Source organism: Helicoverpa armigera, chromosome 18 (genome assembly GCF_030705265.1).
Source record: "Helicoverpa armigera isolate CAAS_96S chromosome 18, ASM3070526v1, whole genome shotgun sequence".
NCBI lineage: Eukaryota > Metazoa > Arthropoda > Insecta > Lepidoptera > Noctuidae > Helicoverpa > Helicoverpa armigera.
In genome coordinates, this window is record NC_087137.1 from 5649943 (window position 1) to 5664593 (window position 14651).

Consider the following 14651-nt stretch of genomic DNA (forward strand, 5'->3'; position numbering starts at 1 on the left):
GGATTCCTTCTGGCAATATGCTCCGATTGTTTGCTTGATCTTCTAGCGAGTATCTCCTTATAAACTTCGCAGCCCTTGTAGTTCGCCGGGTGAGCGCCATGGCAGAGAGCACATTTTGCAGGAGTATTGCGGTTAGTCTTAGGGCATTCTGCAGTCCTGTGAGATTCAGCACATTTAACGCACCTATGTGGCCTCATGCAGTTGTTCTTAGAGTGCCCATATTGTTGGCACCTCTGACACTGAACAATGGTTTTGGATTTGCGGGGATGTTCTATTTTAACTTTTTGGTTAAAAATGTACTGAATATTTTGGATATTTCGGTTGTGGATGCTTTGTTCAACGTTTACAAAGAAAGTGGATGTAGGTATTTTGTCCGGGCCATAGCGAGCATTGATTATCTCGCCAACTACTTTATTGTTCGAGGATTCAACTACATCTTTTATCGCTTGGTGCGGGGTGGTGTGATGCAGATCTTTAATTACAAAGCGGTAGCACTTCTTATCTTTCGGTGTAAATGTATGCCCAATAAGTCCGTTGTCTCTTATTATGTTAATAACTTGCTTGTAGCTCTCTGTTGAGTTAACCATGACACGAAGAAGATTTTTGTTGACAACCTTGAATTTAAACTCTGCAGGGCTTACAATTGGTTCTATCAGTTTTGTAAGTTCATTAACGTCCTCAATCCCGTAGAGTATGATTGGCGGAGGTCTATTAGTTGGAAGAGGCTGAATATTCTCATCTTCCGTTACGTCAACGGGTAGATTAGCAAATCTGTTTGCAGAGGTACTTGCACTGGGAGGAGATAGCTCGGAGACCTTACGCTTTTTTGATGAGAGCACACGCTGCCAAGCGGGAGGTTGTTTTTCTGTTTGAGACGGTGTATCCAGACCTTCTTTTACAGTCTGATTCGATGTTGTGCTCGAATTAAGCATACTGGGAACTGTTGTTGTTGAATTCGCCCTCTGTTTGTTGAAGAGAGAAGGGTGAAACACTTGTTGAGTCAAAGCCTTTTTGTTGTTGTTGGAAGCGGTCGCACACACCTGAGGCATAGGTGGAGATTTTTTTTGATTTGGGGAGTGGTTCCCCGGTTCCACTAAATTTCTACCATTTTCGGAGCTCATGGTGGCATTTCAAATATTATTTATATTGCAACACTACCAAATGTCAGATGACATATTGTCATAGTGAAGACAATAATTATAAAATTTTATGAGGGTGGTTTTAGAAAAATTTTATGAGGTGATTGTCACTCAAGGATTTTGGACACAGTTTTCTGCTTTAATCACTGATCACTTTGTGTCACTAACAATGTCACATAGAAAACACTGACTACAGAATGTATTTATCACTACTTCACATAGATTTGGACAGTTTTACACTTAGAATCACTTAAATCTCCAACAGCACTTTCGCGCGTGTTGACAGTTGACAGATATGTCAAGTGGTTGAAACTGCTTTGAATTTGGTCATGAGATTGTCATGGTAAGCACTTTGCCCATCGTATTACAATTTTAGAAACAAATGATTCATACCAAATTTTTACCTATAAGGAAGATTAATAATATAAATTATACAAATATGGGAAAGTGTATTATCCTGTTGAGCTGTCCTACAAGCTTGAATATATTTCTTTTGTGTTTCATTCGGTTACATACATTAAATATCAATGCAGTTGAAGTCATTTAATATATTTTGTAGTAATTTAAGAATAAAATAAAAACTCTTATAATACAATAATTCTTTATTTCTTTTGTGACTTATTTTATGGTTCATCACGTTTAACTTAGTATAAAATATTAACAGAATAACATAGACAAGGCAACATGCAGTTTACATTTGAGCTTCATTATCTTTAGGCCACTGTAAATAAATGTAATTTTGATATATTTTCCTTACCAACCAGAAAAATCTGTTGAAATAGAAACAAACTTTCAGCCTTAACAGTACATGATTTTGTATTTATATAAAACAAGTTGATTGATTAACTAGTAACATTAGTTATAGATCTGGGCTAAGTATAATTAGTACCTAATAGAAAACAAGTAGTAACTCCCATAATTTCAAACATTCTTCAGATTCCTCATTCATTTCAATTCCATACTCAAACCTCTGTGTAATATACTTTTTTATTTACATGATTTAGCTCCCCCAATGAGGTCAACTAACCTGAATCCTGTGAGAGAGGAAAATATAATCGCAATTTATAAAATCCATAATATTCCCTCCTCAGTAAAGCCATGGTAACAGCTTAAGACTAGATAAACTATAAAATATCATATTGCATTATTGAAATAAAGCTGCTTTTTCTTTAAACCTTTGCCTCCTCATGGCTTTTTCTTCAGCTTCCCTCCGTTTTTCTTCCTGTTCTTGTATAATTTCGTTGTGGAATTTGTTGCTCTTCGCAAGCTCCTCAATCTTGGCTTCGAAAAACGTTTTGGCTCCGTTTACGCCGACTTGATCCACGTTGATTTCTGTGAGGCGCGCGAACGCCTCGAGGCCGGAATCTGTCTCCAGTTCACCTGCACGGGCTTTCCTGCAAAACAAAAAGTGCGGAATTAGCGTGAGAATGAGAAAAAACGAAACATCAACTCAATAGTTTCGCACGAAATAGGTAGTCACCTAAGTGTCAACAAAGTTGGTAAACATTTTAGGGTTCTCAAGCAGAATTACACAACGTCTTATCGTAACGTCGTCGTCGCCTTGAACTATTTCGAGGCATATCTCGAAGGTTTAAAGAAACATTTGGGGTGATAGAATCTCCAAGACAAACGAAAAACAAATTCCTTGCGGGAGTCGAACACGTGCTTGCGACTTATTGATCGGTTATTGCACAGAACAGAAAATATGTTTTACACACATCGCGCCTTTACATACGTATGTAATTTTAATTTAAGATACTGACTCAACCAGCTGCCCTAATTGCTATGAGTCAATTTGAATCCCAATGTAAGTAAACAATGTAGGTAATGTTACGTATTTAATATTATTGTTCCAATGACGCCCAAATGGTTCTTTCCCGATTGGCACGCATTGACATAATACAAACAGGATAGCTGGAGCCCCAATTAAAATGAGTACAAAACAGTAACTTTAAATTATCACGCGCTAATGTGTTTTTCCACAATTTTTCCCAGTTGTGTGTCAGTCAACCTACAGCCATTGTTATTGATATTGCTAAATAACAGCTCTTGCTCCAATCATTATGCGGGAAGTGTCAATTCGGTGCCTAGCAACCTAACAATTACGTTTTAAACTAAACAACGATTTAAATGCATAACCGCCTTAACGCTACTATTAAGACCATAGCTATACTTAAGCAAGCTGGTTGTACCCACTCGTGCCAAACGAATATCCATTATAACTATATGGTGGGACTACCAACATAACACATAGAGCAGGAATTTCTAATACTGCACTGTTTAAGTCAACGGGTTTGTGGCGAAAATATGACGTAAAGACAATTAATTAAGCTTAGGTACCTGTAAATGAGTAAGAATTCTCGGAAACTTATTTTGTTATCTCCGTCTTCATCAACCTCTGATATCATGGCTTTGAGTCCAAGATGAGTCTGTGGTGCCCCCAGCCGCTCCATCATTCGTTTCACCTCAGTCAAGTCTAGGTAGCCATCGCGACCTTCATCGAATCTGAAACAAAGAAAATATCGATCAGTAGGCGTTACTACGAACTTTAGCATAGCTTGAAGAAGACATTTATTCATATTGTTTTTTGAACCTATCGCATTTTGAGCTTCGTTAAAATAACGTTTGGTTACAGCATTAAAATGCATTGTAAATATACCTGTTTACGAGTATGTAAACAAGCCATTATTCTACAAATCGATATCGAAATCTTATTTTCTAGACTGCTGAAGCGGAATCATAGGTTTGTTCAATCTACATACATTTTATAGTTTACGATAGGCGTCAAAACAACATAAGGAAAGTTCTTCGTAACATATGTACCTATTAGAAAGAAGACATACATTCTATGTCACATAATGGTACGAATGACCGTTACGTTATTCAGTGTCATGTACGGGGAATGCTAATTTATATACGTTTAAATATGCCACTTTCGCTCAGCACTACTTGTATGAAGAATTGAAGAAAGAAATGATGATACCTATTAGACGTTTACGTAAAGACCGAAAATGCAGTATAATAAAAAAACAGTTATCAATATCAGTAGTTCATCTGCATACGAATGAAAGTTACAATATGAATTGTAAATGGTCAAGAAATGCATATGCCTTCCTACTTTACCTACGCAGTTATGTCAAAGACTTATGTCACCTATATAAAATTTCTACTTAACATTAATTTGTATTCATTATGATTATGATATAAGGTGACATAATGGCTACTGCCAGCGATCAGGTAAGTAATTAATTAATTTAATTTTCTGTCATGTCGGTTAGTAGCTTCATATTAGGTTCTAGTACCTACGTGTATGACTGGCGTAGTTTTGTCATGCAATGATGACTAAGGACTTGTTGATATGGGGCTCACGTACACCTGTTTCACGTATTTCACCTAGTTACATTCATTGAGCGAAATATTGTTGTTGAAAGTATGGTACAAAGTACGATGCAGCTAATGCTGGCAACGTCCAAGATTAGTTACTGCATGGGTCACGGGTTCACCTAACGTAGAGACAACATGGTTAGAAATAGGATGAGAATATGATCAGAAGAAAATAAGTTATAGGCTAAATTAGGGCTAACTTATTGTCCGGTCTGCGTACTCAAGTTCAAAAATCTGTCAATTGTGTAAATTGACTTTTTTTGCTAACTGTACGCAGATGCGATGTCTTATAAGAAGTTATGATCGTAACCACGTTAAATAAATACATTATTTAATTTTATATTATTTAAATTCTAAAATAATTTAACAGCCCGATGGCACAGTTTCCTCTTCCCACGTGGTAGATATTTATCAATCAACCTACATCTAAGGTAAACCTTGCCCGTTATGGTAATGCAGACTTACCTACCTTCATCATTTTATAATACTAAGTATAATATGGTTATCTATAATTCCACCTTTTGGGTGTGGTTACGATTACATAAAGGGACATTTCATATTTACAATTGACGGTTCATCGCGCTTCTAGTATCAGATAAAGACCAATTTAATCTACTACCAAGAAACTGCTAATAAAGAGATAAATATTACAATGTCCATTAAATTGATTTATCATTAAATATTATAAGCTACAAATAAAATGCGGTCTCTGCTTTTTTTACATACATCTAGGTATTTCTTTGTTTTTTTGGTGTCTATGACGTGGATAACACAAAACATGTTTAATAAGCTAAGTACGCCTTGACCTGTCCACGTAATGTGTAAAGCGTAAAATAATGCTAATTTCCTATCTATAGCCGGTCGTGTATAATACGTACATAGGTATACGTATTTACGCTGAACAACTACTGTGCAATAGAGTGGCACAAGCAAGGCCATGTGTCCCCTTATTTCATTAGCAAACAACTGATATAGATACAGATACTAGTTGGAGTCACGGGAAGCGTAAAACTATGATTTATTGTATCCTTCCAAGATATCTACGAGATTGTACCGTATGTACTTACAAGAATAGGAAGGTACTTACCTACACATGTCATTTGTACTAACGTTCACGTCGTAATTTTGACGCTAATTTCCGATACCTACTGGTATCTTCGTATCTCAAAGATAAAGGTTTTACTTTTAATGGTGTTTGGACCTACTTACAGACCTGTACGCAATGTAGCTCTGTTTTATCGCCATTCTGCCTACTAAAAATACCTATATTTACTTTTTTATTTTTTTATCATTGAACGTTCTGGATGGTTCTGGAGACCCTAAATCGGCATTTATTTATAATAGTTTGTAGATAAATTACTACATACTTATCTGCATTAGTAGCTAGAAAATATTTTAAGGTGTGTACCGGTAAGTCGCTGTTATAAATATGGCATGGCAACGGTAGACGATTCTCATTGTCTTGGATGTCGTTTCAGAAGGCCGTTCTAAAAGTCTAGACTCATAAATCGCATATTTTATTTATAATCTCGTCATTTCGTTCTCCATGTTTAGAATATTTCATCATAAAGGATGCGGTGGGTGAATTTGTGGACGGTACGGTACGTATATGCACAGTGTATAGGGCCAGGCGGTTCGGGGTTTCGATACTTGAATAAAACTCGAGTTGTAAAGTACGAATTAAATAAAATCAATCATTGAAGATATAGGAGAAAGATATGATTTCCATCCTAAACAAGATGGCAATAATCCTAATCCATCTTCTTAAAAAATAGGACCTAACATTTAGAAAGTACTTAATATTTTTTTTCATTTATCAGTTTTATTCGCATAATTACGTATAATAGGGCTTGCCATCTAAGTACTTAAGTACTGTAGTGTTTCACATAGACTTACACATCTGTTGAAAGCCGATGCCTGCATTCATGATCTTGTTAAACTAGTTTGCCATGTCACCAGTAAATACACGCATTTAGATGCATGTCCACAACACTACTTTTATATTGTTGATAGACGTCTAGATTTTACCTAGCTACGGCAGAAATTGCGACACAAATGACAAACATTTCTGTACTTTTTTTTACAAATTCTACAGACTTTTAGAAAGGCCCCTGTTGCGGCAGTATTTAACAACTACGCGACTCGTTTTAATCGTGTAATTTTATATTAGATATCTCACAAAATTAGACACTACACATAGTATCTACCGTAGAAGTGTTTTTGAAAAGTATCTCGAACATTCCACTTTATAAGTCTGGCCAGCCTCATAGCGTTCCACAGACATTCTCTCTGCGGGGGACAATTTGACTCATGTGTTTTTACGACGTTGAAGCTCAAACAATCAATATTGTATCTAATATTATTCGCACAATAACATAAGTGGTGGCATAGTCATAATCGAAATAAAAGCAAATAAAAGAAGTTGACAATGAAATAAGTATGTATTTACTAAGAACTTTAATGACAATGAACTACTTAAATATCTCATTTGCTATCTGAAACAATGTCCAATGACCAAAACACAGATGGTTGACGATATTCAGGGTTGCCAAATTAGGTACCTAGGCCTGCCAAATTAACTGTAGGGTCAAATAAATAAGTACAAACTGAAAATGCGAATAGGTGTAAATTTTTCTTATTACAGGGAATAAAAACCAAGATGATAAGATCCAGACAAGAAGGTTCTGGTGTTTTTTCATCCAGTCATATATTTTGGTAAAGATTAACGTGGAAATAAAAATACAGGGCAAGTACCTATTTCCAGTTGCTCAAATACGGTGACGGACCCATGTAGGTTTAAGACAACCCTAAATACGACGTGATGACATCTCAAGGCAACAATTTTGTTGTATCGCTCCTATGTAAATATTTAAAATCATAGTAGCACATTGTATCTAGTAGCACACGTCGCGATAAAATAAACACCGCACCGAGCATGACACCTATCTGTGTATTTATTTGTTCGCTTGAAATCTACCTAGGTATATGTGAATTATCTTTACCTACTTAAGACACGTTTATCGCCTTATCGTTCATGTCACGACCCAATAAAACATCATGTCTTGGAACTATCCTATAAACACCCACGGAAATGAGGCCAGTCATAATAAAATGCCATTACAGTGGCCCACTAAAAGCCAGACGCTTTTAATGAATTCTATAACCTCTGCGCCACAATCTATCCATCAAATTTATTAGCCATGCTAGTATTCAAATGAATTGTGTAGGACCTAATTAATCCGAGACTTGTATGGCCCGATCTCATAATAGAATGAGCTACCTAAATTGTGTGGCGTACATAGTACGCCATAATACATAGTAATCAATGACTCTTCGTTATATGGGATGGAATACATAGAAGTTTCGTAAGCAGATTTTATAGTCGGATAGGTAGCTCACTGTTGCGACCCATCTTTTAGTCTCACCCTCTGCCCCAATTTTCCTAGAGCACTTTGTTTTTTCTCCAGATCCCTACTTCAGGTTCGGAATGAGGTCATTTTTATTTAGAAATTAAATCGGCGACGGCACCATAGTATCTTATGATAAACAATATTATTAAAGCGAACCGTTAAGAGTTCTCTAATTCTTTCATTAATGTCATGTGACATTTTTTCATCTGGACTGTTAAGAAATTACAGTTCGCAGACAATTTTTTGCTATTTACTGTCGTCATTCATCACAATTATTACCTACAGCTAGAGGCAATTGGAACTGATAATTTCTTAGAAATACTACGTAGCTACTTGGTCGGGCTTTATTTTCTGTGTCAGGTCAGAACTGCATACGAGATGAATGATTGCAGTTGTTACATGACCATAGCGTCAATTAAGCCTCGATTACGTAAACTCATTTCAATGTTGGCGAACTTCCAGCAAACAGTTCCGTACACCAATGTTTGGTATACTTTAGGTGTCTGCTCCTGTTAGTTATTTGGGTCGTAGGTATTTGTGTCGACTTAAGGGAATCGTATCGATCGAAGGAATACGCGAATATCGATTCGATAATATAATCAAATAAAGTGCCTTAGTTAAGATGATGTTTATGTTTTGCCAAAAGAACATGATAACCTTCTCAAATTTTATCACAGGCTATAAAGTTATAGCACCTTGATACTAACTCATTGTGTCCACTATCCACGTGACATCCATGTTAGCCAGTGTCTGTTTAAAGCGTTAAAATTTTGGGCACGTCATTAATTTGAATGGAATTTTATTTTTCTAAGTTCTAATTTGTTCTGGCAGTAAGCACAATGTCTGGTGCAGTTCTCAGTTGCAATACAACCGCAAAATGTAGCGTTGTTGCAACACGAATAGAATGTAAATTGTCTGTGAAACGAAACTCTGTCTCAATCTGAACCATGTGGTCGTGTGATTGTTATTGTTTCTTAGCAGTTTTTAGGAAGAATACATGCAAGTAGTTGGCAATAGCTCGGCGTGGCGCGAGCGCAAGTGTTTATACTGCGAACGTAAACATAAGCGTTTGACTCATGGAAGGAACTAAATATTAGAACTTACCTACGTGTAAGTATAAGTACTTAGGAGATTTTTTTAGATCGTTACAGTTTCAACAAAAACATCAAGTCAAATAAGAACAAATAAAAAGAATACACTGTTTGTATCAAATGGCATAAATACATACTAATTTAATTAAAAGACGTAAAGAAAGTGGAATTGAGTCGTCTACATGCACTGTGCACCAAAATAGTGTTTAATGATACCTACTTTTAAAATTCAAATTCCAAACTACCTTGTGTGTTTAATTTGCCTTCTGTGACTCATGTATTGTAAAAGTGATATTTATTGCCATATCGTGTTACTATTTCAATATATCCTGTAACAAAAGCGTTATTGTTCGTTGTCTAAATATTGAAATGTTCAAATATCGACACCAAACATTCTACTGTTTGTTAGATCAACTTTTTTTGTATCGTATCGTGTGTCGTATTAATGCTATCATAACATGTTTATAATACTTAATTATAAAACATACAACTGATTATAAAACGAAAGTTTGCATTTTTAAAGCTTCTTGAATTAATTTAATCATCTGATTATAAATTATTTATTCTTTTCAAGGTAGTCAAGATTACGTTCCGATCAAGAAGGTGCGTCATGGCGATTAACACTCACAATTATTTAAATCAACACCCACTGCTGACGAAATGTTATTAATGGATGTAAAACACGAATGGTTTGCATTTGTCAATAGAGTTAGGAAACGGACACGTGCTTTTACAAAAGAACCACAAGCTTTGCATGTTCTTTCTCCATTTAAATTATACTACAAAGTCTATAAACGTACCTGGGTTTACCCGTGAAAACATTAAATTAGAGCAAACCTATCACAATACTAAAGGTTTCTTGCACGCTTGGCTGTTTACAAACATTTTGAAATCCGTATCTTTTCTGTCAATTATCATTTACAAAAAAATCTTTTGTAGTTGATATCAAATCGATATTGGCAGTAAATTACACACATTTCTTAGTACGACAGGTGCAGTTCGGTATAACTGACCGCGTCATCATCAAAGGAAACTAAGCATTCAGTACAAGTGCAGTTAAGTCATCGGACATGTCCATTATATGGCGTGATTGTACTACCTATATGTCATTACAGCTGTTTACTCGGTACAGTGATTCATTGCGGTAATGACCTATTACGCTTTGTTGATTAACATGCTTACGGAAACAGAGGGTAAGGTTAAAACAACTTCATAAAACAAAAGTCGCAGTGACTCATACCTACGAGTTTGAGTTGATTTTGTCGCGTCGCACTTTATCAACTCGGTTCCCGTCTCATTTCCTCCCGAATGCATATTGATCAACTTTAATGATGCAGCCAGCGATATCGAGTCTCTAACAAAAATAACGTGTACAGTGGAGTATAATTTAGGGAATTTATGGTTCTGCTAAAATTTTGACCACTCCGTGGAGATGGACACCGACTTTAAAATTATAAATTCTCTAATAATAGACTTACCTACTTCACAATCCGAATAACACATGAATACGACATTTAGCAGTTTCTCCACGTGGTCAACGTGAGTTAGTCGATCAATGAATCATTGGTGTCGCATACTTTAACACCTTCGATTTTTCTAAAAACATGAGTAATAATTATTATGTGTATTTCTTGACTAAGCCGCTTCCGCTGTTATTCATCTTCCGATTTCTGAAACGTCATATGTGTAGAACCTATTTCCTTGCCTAAACACATTCCTAATAGTATTAAGAATAGCATTAAAGATTCTGTGGTAGAAATCGTGATAAAGCAGTAATCAAGACTATAGCAATTGTCCGGTATTGTTGTTATTTGTTTAAAAAATAACGATGAGGAATAGTTATTGTTTTAGTAACAAACAGAGTAGTCATAGCAAGGAGTTTGTTTGCATTATTGACAATGTTTGTTTAGCGATAGTAAGTGAGGCATAGATAAGTGGACAATGCGGGTTGTTCCTCTGTGGCCCGCTTTGAACCTCACTGATTGTTTGCCTTTTATTGACTTCCGTCCTGTCCCCTTTTGTAGTAAAATACAAAAAAGTATGATGCTGGTTTGGTTTCCTTCCTATCCCTGATTCGTTTGAAGATGACGCTTTTGTAAATAATATTTAATGATTTCTAATATCCGTTCATTATAAAGAAATTAAGAAATATTAATGAACACTTACAATAAAACTGTTAAGAAAAATATTTACTTAGAACTCAAGAAGATTAGAATTTAGCTATGACTCTATGTTACATACTTCTTTAACTTCTAAGAATGTCTTTTAAACATTTTAGGATGAATTGGAGAAGGTTTTTGCATCTCTTCAAATTCTCAATCAAATGCCATGCCGGCACCTAAAGTTAGTATAAAGTTCGAATATCCTTCAACTAACTTGTACTCAAATTAACCAAGGTACAATTGCATTATTTGTGTACAGGGAAATAAGTTACGAAAATTATATTTTCCTGCAATAAAACCCAAACTTAAGTTACATTCAACATTTAATTAATTAACTAACGTTTTTGTCTTTTATTTTAGAAGAAGATTTTACGCGAAACGTGTGAACAGAGTGCTATGTAACCTCATTAGTTCATTACCTAGTTGAATGAAAGTCGCGTTATGATGTAAATTATAAATTCTCGTAAACATGGCGTGACTCTATTCATTTTTGTCTCCCACGACGATGCTGCGTCATTTCACCTAATAAATTAGTCTTTTGACTTACGTTTTATAATATGAACTCCGTTTATGTAATAAACTGTTATTGTTACTTTCGCTTCGGCTTCTTATTGTTATAGTAATGTGGTAATTGTATTTGTGTCAATTATGTTAACGACTCAATTAATCTTTTGATAGGGTTTTTGTTAAGTACGGTTATTTAAGTGCCAACTTTACTTAATGAGAGTTTTTAAAATAATGATTTATAAGAATTCGAAGTGCTGTTAATTGTTATAGAAATTTTTTATATGAATGAAACGTTAATGGAAGAAGATGAAGTAGAAAGCAAGATGGTCATCTACATCTAACTGATGGGTTTTTCTAATCATATGACAGTAACAACATGTATCTAGTTTTTAATGCTAATGATAATAAAGCTTGCGTTCATAAACCTCGTAGTAATCTAAAATATAAAACATAAAACAAAGAAAATTATAGCTTTAGAATTCTCAGGCTAGATGTAGACTATAAGAATAAACTAATAAGTAGTGATTAATATGTATAGTGGTTAGATATTATTAAAGTTCACGAAATGTTTTGAAACACGATAAATAATTTGTAATATGAAGCGCTTGTATGCAAAGGTCAAAGGAGATAGCACAGAATCAGTTCGCCATTTGTAAGGTTAATACTCTATTGGTGTTTCTTCAATTTGTTATTTCATTTTTGCCTTTGTTTCATCGATTTTCGATGCTGTCTAGACACGGGCTCCATTAAGATCTGATTTATTAGTTAGACTAACAAAAACATTATCGAGTTAACCGCTGATACCCTACATAGATCGATAAGTAAAATTGCCGACAAATAAAGATTTAACAATTTTGCAAAACTCGACGTGCCGACCTACCCCATGTTTAATCAAGACGGTTATCATCTACGACTTTATCTTAACAACATCAAAGGTAAAAGTCCAAGAATTCAGGCTTTAGTGGGCACCTCATACCTAGACAATCAATGTTTTTTTCTTAAGTTTCATTATTTCTAATGTCCACTGCCCATATCATAAAATGATCACATAAACATTTGATTTATCTACATCAAAGTATTGTTTTTCATTACAGAATATTAAAGCGATGTTATTTACACATAATTACAGCAATAAAGGTCAGGTGATGCCGGTGTAACACGGCTTTCTGCGAAGATGCGGCTTTGCCGTCCCGATCTCCCAGAATCGAGTTTGATAAAATAAAAAGCCCACTTACTTGTTGAAGGTCTGTTCGTATTGTTTTATTTCCTTCCTGGAGAACTCATGAAATTCCGTATAAACGTTTACGAATTTATATTTCGGCTTAACCTCCAAACCCTCTTCGAGTTTATCATTGATCTCCTGCCTCCTCGAGAGAATGCCACTGAGCTCTTCGGTAGCCGACATCGTAATTTTTCGCGCCAAAGAAAAGATTGAAAAATGTTGTTTTTTAGACAGGTAAACGAGCGTCAGGCCGCGAGAGGCTGCCTGCGGCTACGACCTTACAAACACTAGTGGCTGGGGCCGGCGCGCCGCCACTCAGTGCCTCGCACTCGCTCCCTCGTACTGTAATCAAGTCGCGGGGGACGGACGGATCGACGCACGTATGTGCCGCGCACCGCTCCATGATCCGCCTAATCTTGCTGCAATCGTTCTAACCCCGACAACGAGATACTATGCTAATTTGCACTTACGGACTTATTTACGACTATCAATGTCAGCTAGCTAGTTCAATCTTAGGACCTTAAATAAATCCTTTGCCTTACCTATAACTTAGCTAGAATGCAAAGACTTTTACTATTTGCCAGAAGGTCCTTTTGTAGACTAAACGCCATACTAACTTAATTTACAGGTTTCTGATTTAGCTGAATTAAATTTGAGCTAAGTTTTGAGGCAGATGTGGTGTGCGTGAGTCATGTGGTACAGAAATTATTATGACACTAGGTTCAATACTTATTATATTATACCTACCTATTTTGTTTAAGAGCGACTGCAACTTTATTGCATTGCAACCCGCCAACTCGCAACCCACGTTTGACATTAGAAATATTTTTACTTCCTTATCTGCGAGGTGAGTTACCTATCTCTGCGTCCCATTAACATATCAGCATTTTGATGAAACACGTTCTTGGCCTAGGTAAATTCAGAGATTAGATATTTGAGCCCTTTCTTGATAACTGCGCGCTGAGACATACGCACAGCGCATCTATCTTTTGATCCAAAGCGAAAATTTGCCTTTCCTTTTCCCCTTATAAATCCGGGATCATAGAACTGCAGAGGTAAATTGCCTCTAACAGTGTTGTAAGTGCGTAGTACCTACTACCTACAGGTGTGTGTATAAAATTGCCCGTTCCTTCAATATTACGTTAACATGTTTTTCATGTAGGCTCATCGAGATTGTGTGATTGTGATGTTAGATACGGTTATGTCTGGTTCTTTAGTCGCCGTGACGTCGCACTAGTCTTCAACTCTAAAATTTTCCCATCGATATAAAAAACAATTTATTTGATCGATATCTTTTTACGTTGAAGTTGTAACATTGAAAGACAGATTGACGTCGTAATGTTGATATCTGTATGATGCTCGTTGATTGTGTTTTGTTTCGATCTAACCTCTATCTATCCCAAAGCATTGTTATTTGTTGCCTCAACTATCGAAACAATTGATGTTAACAAAATTCCTACTACTTTACCGCATTGTTGTTGATAGGTACTTACATGACGAATTTCGTAGAAACTGCTGCAAGCTGTGGATCCTCAATGGTACTAACGGGCACCATGAACCGGTTATTTCATAGGTCATCTTCTACTGATTTGGTCCATTTGCTGGTCTTCTACTATTATACATGTTTTAGCGACTGGGTGGTAGTTACTGACTATAGTAGTAATAGCACCTATTGTACTAACATAAGCAATAATTTCGTCACAGTATAATTACGATAGCATCAGCTCCGTAAATAT

At 35.8% G+C, this 14651-nt stretch overlaps 1 protein-coding gene across 1 annotated transcript; it reads right to left on the reverse strand.

The window, feature by feature from the left end:
• Positions 1 to 1723: 1723 nt before the first annotated feature.
• LOC110380231 (EF-hand domain-containing protein D2 homolog) lies at positions 1724 to 13274 on the reverse strand. The gene is made up of 3 exons (XM_021340146.3): positions 12929 to 13274; positions 3480 to 3644; positions 1724 to 2533 (listed from the first exon to the last, which is right to left on the reverse strand). The coding sequence occupies exons 1-3, from the start codon at positions 13096 to 13098 to the stop codon at positions 2284 to 2286; spliced, it is 585 nt and encodes a 194-aa protein (XP_021195821.1). The 5' UTR covers positions 13099 to 13274; the 3' UTR covers positions 1724 to 2283.
• Between the last annotated feature and the right edge of the window lie 1377 nt (positions 13275 to 14651).